General features: G+C 40.6%; 2 protein-coding genes across 2 annotated transcripts; one reads left to right on the forward strand and one right to left on the reverse strand.

Moving 5' to 3' along the window:
• Window positions 1-471: 471 nt before the first annotated feature.
• kbtbd3 (kelch repeat and BTB (POZ) domain containing 3) lies at window positions 472-5,401 on the forward strand. The gene is made up of 8 exons (XM_061073652.1): window positions 472-637; window positions 1,442-1,624; window positions 2,378-2,551; window positions 2,850-3,125; window positions 3,824-4,066; window positions 4,158-4,448; window positions 4,563-4,712; window positions 5,197-5,401. Exons 1-8 carry the CDS (start codon window positions 476-478, stop codon window positions 5,332-5,334), a joined length of 1,617 nt encoding a protein of 538 aa, XP_060929635.1. The 5' UTR covers window positions 472-475; the 3' UTR covers window positions 5,335-5,401.
• Window positions 5,402-7,245: 1,844 nt separating this feature from the next.
• On the reverse strand, window positions 7,246-7,341 carry LOC133002864 (sarcolipin). Its single transcript, XM_061072445.1, has one exon. The coding sequence runs from the start codon at window positions 7,339-7,341 to the stop codon at window positions 7,246-7,248; it is 96 nt and encodes a 31-aa protein (XP_060928428.1).
• Window positions 7,342-7,548: the final 207 nt, after the last annotated feature.

Raw genomic sequence — 7,548 nt, forward strand, 5'->3', positions numbered from 1 at the left:
ACTCACCTCTCTCACAGACACACAAATTCCCATTTGACACTATACTGTTATTATTTTAATTTCCAGAAATTGGGAAGATGGATGAAAATCAAGAGTCATCCTCCTGTTTTGCCAACGCCCAGGACTCCAGCACCAGCCCGACCAACAGTGTGTCTGGCATCGCTCCACAATGCAACGGGGCCCCGGAGCACCGGACCCTGCTGCGGGCGTCTGAGTCCCACGGACTGCAGCTGCTGGCTGTGCTCAGATCGTTGAGGGAGAGAGGCCTCCTGTTAGACTTCACAGTTAAGGTCCAGGAACGCAGCTTCCCCTGTCATCGTTGTGTACTCGCAGCTTGCAGTGATTTCTTCAGGTATCTATTATCTATTATCTATTATCTATTATCTATTATCTATTATCTATTATCTATTATCTATTATCTATTATCTATTATATATCTGTTGGTGTAATATGAAACTGTTCTGTGTTTAGGGCTATGTTCGAGGTGGACATGCGAGAGCGGGATGATGGTTCGGTGACTCTGGGTGACCAGTGTCCAGTGGCGGTGGGTTCTTTTTTGGACTTTGCGTACTCTGGAGAGGTGCTAATCACCGACAGCAACGTAGACATGCTGTTCCAGCTCGCCTCCTTTCTACAGGTAGGGATACATATATGACATCTTTACATTGTTGCTCTTCTCTGTCTCTTAAACAAGCATCATGTCTGCAAGAGTTGAGAGAAGATGCCGTACCAATTGTTGAAAGTCTTGTGTAATAGTTGCTGAGTTAGGAGTTTAAGAGATAAAACCAATGTGCTGGTACAATAGTGTATTCTGACATTTCTGGATATCATGTTTGACAAAGTGCGAATTAATTAAATAATCATCAACCCATCTTAGTAACTTTTGTGTCTGAATATGCTGTCACACCATATCTTTACACAGTGTTAGTTTAGCCCTTCACACATCTACCATTTTTCATCAGTTCAAATATATAGCTTATAACCAAAATGTGAACAAAATTGTAAATCAGTATAGTTGTTTGGAATCTATTGGAAATTGAGCTAACACAAACTTTCCTTAAATAAAACAAAGCGAAGCCAATTATATCTACGAACAGAAAAAAAAGTGTAAAGATTTTAAGGATGTACATCATCCCTTACTTTTATTATGACAAACACAAATATCAGTCCCCTAAATATTCCAGAGTTATTCTCTGATGAAAACATAACCTCCTTGGCGGAGATACTGTAAATGTATAAAAGATGCAATACATCGTCAGTCGGCCATAGACTCATCACTAATGTCTTACTTCCTTCAGTGATAAACAGTTTTTGAATCTTTTAAAAATGAATGCCACTTAAAGTCTCTGATATAAACGTTCTGTGTATGTACGTACACCATATTTATTTCAAAGCAGCTGTTTCCATTTATACATTTTCCCTGTCGTTGTCATTCCTCCAGGTTTCAGTCCTGTCCAGAGCGTGCAGCGACTTCCTGATAGGAACCATGGATCTTTGTAGCTGCCTGTCCCTCTTGGCCCTGGCTGAGGCCTACGGCTCCACCTCCCTCCTCAAAAGTGCCAAAGAGTTTGTGGTTCAGAACTTCAACGACCTTTCAAAAACCCAGGACTTCCTGGATATGCAGGTGCTGCTTAAGTCTTTACATTGATACACATTTCCTTTTAATTATTTTATTCCTTGACAATGCATTATGCAAACACATACCTTAGCGATAACTGATATTGCTCATTCTTAGTAGTAAACATTACAGTTATTGATCCAACTCACCAAGTCTTAGTGATTTATAAAAAACTGAACTCATCTAATTTCTACACACAGGACACAGCAATCTTCCCTTAATTAAGCGAGAAAATCTGTAACTGAAGGTCGATGATTGTATCTCTCTTCCAAGAAGCTTCTGCTGTGTAAAATCGATACAATAATGTAAATAATGATTTTGATTTTAAAAGTGGTTGTGTTGTTATTATCTTGCTCACCATAGACTGCATATACAGATGGACGATGTGTGTCCACTTCCTCCCACTATCCAGAAATGAAACCAGAATATTCAGGATACGAATGCCGCCAGTAACTGGGGGATGGCACCGCTGTTGCAAGGTTTTGAAAGACATGCTCGACCAATCAGGAGTCAGTCTCAGCTGTCAATCATGACGTTCTACCTCGTTTTTAATAGTATGATTCAATTATATTTTAAAAATAAAGTTAAAATGTGAAAAATACCATACATCAGTGTGATAAGAACTAAAATGACCATGTTTGAGATTGAGACCCTAACCCGAGCCTTCACGTCGTCCATCTTTACATCCAGTCTATATTGCTCACATAAAAAATGTGACGAGACTCACTCAGCATTTACTGTTTCTATTGCTCCTTACAGGTGAATGTGTTGGAGGCATGCCTGAGGTCCGATGCTTTAAACATTCCCAGTGAGGAGGAAGTGGTGACCTCCCTTCTCAGATGGGTGCGGTGCGATCTCCCAGGACGACAGAAGCTGTTACCAGGATTGTTTTCTCTAACAAGAATGCACCATGTACCTGCACCTGCACTTAAGGTAAATACACACTCCAAGGACCTGAATGCCTCATCCTTTCTCTGTTACTCACGTCTTACTAAGGAGACTGGAAGCAGGGTTGTTGGTGGGATGCAGCATCCTCCATTGGCAAGAGGCTGTAATTGCAAAAAGTTTACTAAACGCAACAATAACAATTTTGATTTTACTTTCTAGGGAAAGATTTTGTAAGTAGCTTAGCAAACACCCATTAGGATTCATAATATCTGATTAAAATGTAGAAAATTCATTGTATTTCCTGTGTCTGATATGTGACAATGACAATTACCTTCTCTTTCAGACTCTGCGTGAATATGACACTCTGCTCTGCGATGACGAGTCCTGTCTCGCCCTGCTGTCGGGGGCCCAGAGCAGACAGACCCAGTACGACGGCCTGCTCGCTGATGCCAGGCCGGCCACCACGCAGAGCTACATCTTCATCCACAAGACGGAGGAGAACGGAGAAATCCGTCACACCTTCTGCTACTGTCTGGAAACAGACCAGTGGAAAGAGTTGGAGGGGACAACCACGTTTCCAGACCCACCGGGATCATACTTGACCAGTTATGGCGAGAAGGTACGTTATGGGGCTGAACTGCTGCTCTGTAGTGGTTTAGAATGTTTATACTCGACAAAACTTCTCTTTCTTATACTTTGAAACCTCAGATTTATCTTGGGACCCCATTTTTATCCCAGCTTCCTGGATAGAAACCACTAACGGAAACTTACAACAGTGCTTTTAGTGAACGTATAGACATAAACCAGGCATTTTAGAATAATGTAGTAACTGTAGAACAAAGACAGCTTTTCAGAAGAGGATCCTCAACCAACTGTGAAGTACAGCAGTAGGAATGTTATGGTTTGGAGATGATTCATAGCTTCAGGGACTGGGAAGAAAAAAGACTTTGATTCAACCATGAACCCCCACCATCATATGAAAGATTGCATAGAGATAATGTGTGGCCATCTGGCAGAAAGTGCACGTGGACCCTTTCGAGAAATAACTATTTAAAGCAACCCAAATCCAACAAGGAATTAAAAAAAAGAGGTGCAGAGTTATGGATCACTCTAGTGAAAGCCCTGATTTGAATTCATCAAATCCTCAAATAGAATACTACATCTTTAAAATCTTTTTGAGGAATACTTATGTCCAAAAAGAATGGCTTGAAGAATCCAGGTCCAGGCAATCAAAGTGGTTTGAAAATGTAAAAGACCTACATGTTTTCATAATGTTTTACAGTTTGAAAAATGTCCCTCTTCTCTTCTGGATTTGAGATGTTTGTCACAGGTGGTTGTCGTGGAAACTGTTGCCGTGCAATCCGTCTTCACATAGCAGAACCCTTCCACGATGCCACTGATGAGGTTTGGTGCTTCAATCCTGTGACTCTCACGTGCTCGCCCGCACCGGCCATGCTAAAGCCCCGCACCATGCACACGGCTGTGACCTGCCTGGACAGAGTGTACGTCATCGGGGGGCGGACCAAGGGATCCAGAGGCGGGGCTCCCAGTTTGCTGGAGGTAACAGTGCCTCCTTTCAATTCAATCAAAGGCAAGTTGTCATTTTAAAATGTGAAGGTCAACCTCTGTTTTTTCCCATCCTGTGTTCCAGGTGGAATATTACAACCCTCTGTCAGAGACGTGGTGCTCAGTCAGCCCGCTGCCCACTGCCATCTTCTACCCTGAAGCCAGTGCTTGTGGCAGCATCATCTATACTCTTGGATCAGAGGTGGAAATCACAGGCTCATTTAATCCCTCGTTGGACTGTTTTTACAGTTATGACGCCCAGCAAGACCAGTGGAGCCGCCTGGTGGCAGAGTTTGGCCTGTTCTTCCATGCCACACTGGTCAAGGCAGTCTCAATTGATAACACACTGCACCTATGTGACCTCTCCACTTATAAGGTTAGGCCATCACATGAGCACAAATGGATGAGTTGAACACTCATTAAATTGGAGATCGTATTTAAATGTTTCCCTTTTTAAACATCTAAATGTCTTTTTTTCTGTTCCATGTAGGTGTACAGTTTTTGTCCAGAGACCAGCGTGTGGAAGGGTGAAGGGTCGTTCGAGTGCGCTGGGTTCAATGCAGGAGCTGTGGGAATGAGAGACAGAATCTACATCCTGGGTGGAGATTACTCTCCTGACGAGATCACAGATGAAGTTCAGGTAGGAAAAAAAAACACTGTATTCCCACTTAAGTCTTTATTGCTTTTAGGCAAAACTAACAGATCAAAAACAAAAAATAAAATAAAACATCAATTATAAGTTTTCAAATCCATAACAGCTCAATGCAAACTAGCAACTCTGTAAAAGTTAAATATGTGGGTAATTACAGACATCACACATCAAAAACACACCCAGACATGAATAGTGGTCAGGTATGGTACAGGAAATATATGCGATCGAAAAAAATCTCGAATTGTTTATGATTGAGAATCTATTTTTTTTGTATCCATATAAATTAAAGGAAGAAAAACATATTTACCACTTTTGTAGACCTTTATGGAGTTCGAAGTTTTTGTTTTATGGCGTAGTTCTGTATGTATGTTGTGCTCATTTGGGAGGAGGCAATTTTCTTCATTAATTATCCAAACTTCTGTGAATAAGTATTGAATTGAATATTTTGACAATCAGTGTATTTTCTTGTTAGGTATTCTACAGTGGGAGGAGTCAATGGGAGGAAGTGGCGCCCATGCCCAGAGCACTCACCGAGTTTCACTGCCAAATCATCAGCTTCAACAGATACAGAGACCCGTGGGGTGACACTCACTCATGCGCATCAGACTAGAGTTTGGGACCTACATGTGTGTTATGTAATAATCAATCCCATGATGTGTCTCCCTTGTCTTCAAACCTGTATGCATGATGGACATCGAAAGCCTGGACAGAGAATCACCATCAGCGTTGCCAGATGCACAAATATTTTTATTATTCTTCATTTGGATGATAACTTCACCCTTTGTATTATCAATAATACCAAAAATCCCATGATGTACAATCTTTTCATCATTAAGTGACACAATTTTTCAAATTTTCCCTCTGTCAACGCTGATGACCATCCAGAGTTTATTTTCGACTAACACCACAGCTCCTCTCAGAGATCATCGTAACATGCGAGCACCGGGGCCAAATCTTTTATTTATTTATCTATTTATTTATTTATTTATTGAAGCTTTAATCCCTAAAATTGTACATGTGAAGCACCAGCTGTCATAAGCTATTTGTCGTGTGAATCTGAATACGGTTCCTCCCATGGAGGAACCCTATTGAGCAGAGGACTATTTTAGAAATCCTATTTTAGTACCTGGATAATTTGTCTTTGTCTGATTAATATTTCTCAAATAGAGAATCTACTCAAAGAACACACAAACACACACACACACTCCACAAACACACTCCGCAAACACTCATGTTATCAGTAGATTTATAAGCTCTCTTATAGACAATATAGAAAAGAAGAGTTTTATTATTTAATGGTTTTCAGAATCAATTTCCAAAGATTTCTGCCTCCTTGACTCTTCTCAAAAATGGATATACATTTTTTATTCTGGCAACAGGACACAAAATATCTTACTTGTCCCAAGGTCCTCAATAGGCACTTTGCCATAAAAGAAATACAAATGAAATGTACACATAGTGGAACATTTTTAAGTCCTTTCAACTAAATAAGTTTTATTTGATAGTAAAGATTTAAAAATACAAATTTTTTAAATTATGTTTATAACTCTGAATTCCTGCTGATTGAGGGCTATTCATGTACAATAACACAACTTACAATACTGTGTTAATTCTCTGGGTGGATTTTCACTTAAGAAAAAAAACGTGCCTATGTTCAATTCATGTTCAGTCATGTTTCCACGCACATGCCCTGTTTCTCCTCTCGTGATATACAGCTTATCACACGTCTACATGTGACCGGTAGATGCATCACCTGCTCTTCTTCTTCTTCAGCAAATGCCTGTTTGATCCATATGTTCAGCTTTATCTGCACTAATAACTCTCTGTAACTTCAAACAAGACAACAGCTAATATGTTTCAGGAAAGCAAAGAAAAAACGTGGGCTTCACATTGGAAAACATGAAATGTTGGGGAAAAAGAAAGAAATAATCCAACAACTGAAAGACTGCTTTATGGCAAGAAATAAAACCTAAACATGATGCTTTGTTATTTGTGTTGATGCCTGTTTTCAAGGAGTACATACAGTATATGCATTTAACATATTCATCCCTTTAGTAGAAATAGAACAATGGACATTAAATGCATAGAAGTTCACATGAATGACACACTGACATGGGTTACTATCCTGAGACTAGAGAGTTTTCTAGCAGCTTCTTTGCAGTGAAAAACTAGAGACTCAATTCCCAGTTCAATTTTTTTTTTTTTTGTCACGTTCAAATTTGTTCAATGATTTAACCTTCCTGGCTTTTGCCAGAATTTCAAGGCCACATTCATACATCTCAGAATACGAGAACGGATCCAAGATGACTTTGTCCTTGGCAATCTGCCCTGGCTCTACCACTCACAGGTTTTGTTTTACCTCATAAATCCTACAGACCAGTGATCGTAGTCTAAACTAATGTATAGATGTAAACACTGCGTCTGCACAAAGTCCTACGGTATATGCCACCTCAATCCCTCCACATCTATACCTCCATCCCTGCGCCTCTCATTCATCTCCTCACTTTTACAGCTCTGTGTTTCAGTCCTGGTAAACTCTCACCAGCAGCCACATGAGCAGCACAGTGATTAAGACGATCATGAAGTTTAGGAACAGCTCCTGCACCGAGCGGTCCATGGTCGTGTGACAGGCAAAGGGGACTGGAGAGGGTGAGGAGGAGCAGAGGTATCTGCTGCCGAGGAGAGGATGAGGAGGAGGATGGTGAAACGACGAAGATTTGTGGTGTGGCTCCTAGTTGGATCCAAGACCTGTGAAGAGGCAGAGGTGGAGAAAAAATAACACAATATTTGAGGTTTTAAAGAAATACAGGAATAAGCAAAGTAT

The sequence above is a fragment of the Limanda limanda genome, chromosome 6 (assembly GCF_963576545.1).
Source record: "Limanda limanda chromosome 6, fLimLim1.1, whole genome shotgun sequence".
Taxonomy (NCBI): domain Eukaryota; kingdom Metazoa; phylum Chordata; class Actinopteri; order Pleuronectiformes; family Pleuronectidae; genus Limanda; species Limanda limanda.

What these genes read in the sequence shown, in the direction of transcription:
- LOC133002864 (XM_061072445.1), bottom strand. Translation starts at nt 7,341, where the DNA reads ATGGACCGCTCGGTGCAGGAGCTGTTCCTAAACTTCATGATCGTCTTA.
- kbtbd3 (XM_061073652.1), top strand. Translation starts at nt 476, where the DNA reads ATGTTCGAGGTGGACATGCGAGAGCGGGATGATGGTTCGGTGACTCTG. An exon ending in GTGACCTCTCCACTTATAAG is followed by an intron (nt 4,449 to 4,562) that starts GTTAGGCCATCA and finishes TGTTCCATGTAG; the next exon opens with GTGTACAGTTTTTGTCCAGA. An exon ending in AGATCACAGATGAAGTTCAG is followed by an intron (nt 4,713 to 5,196) that starts GTAGGAAAAAAA and finishes TTTTCTTGTTAG; the next exon opens with GTATTCTACAGTGGGAGGAG.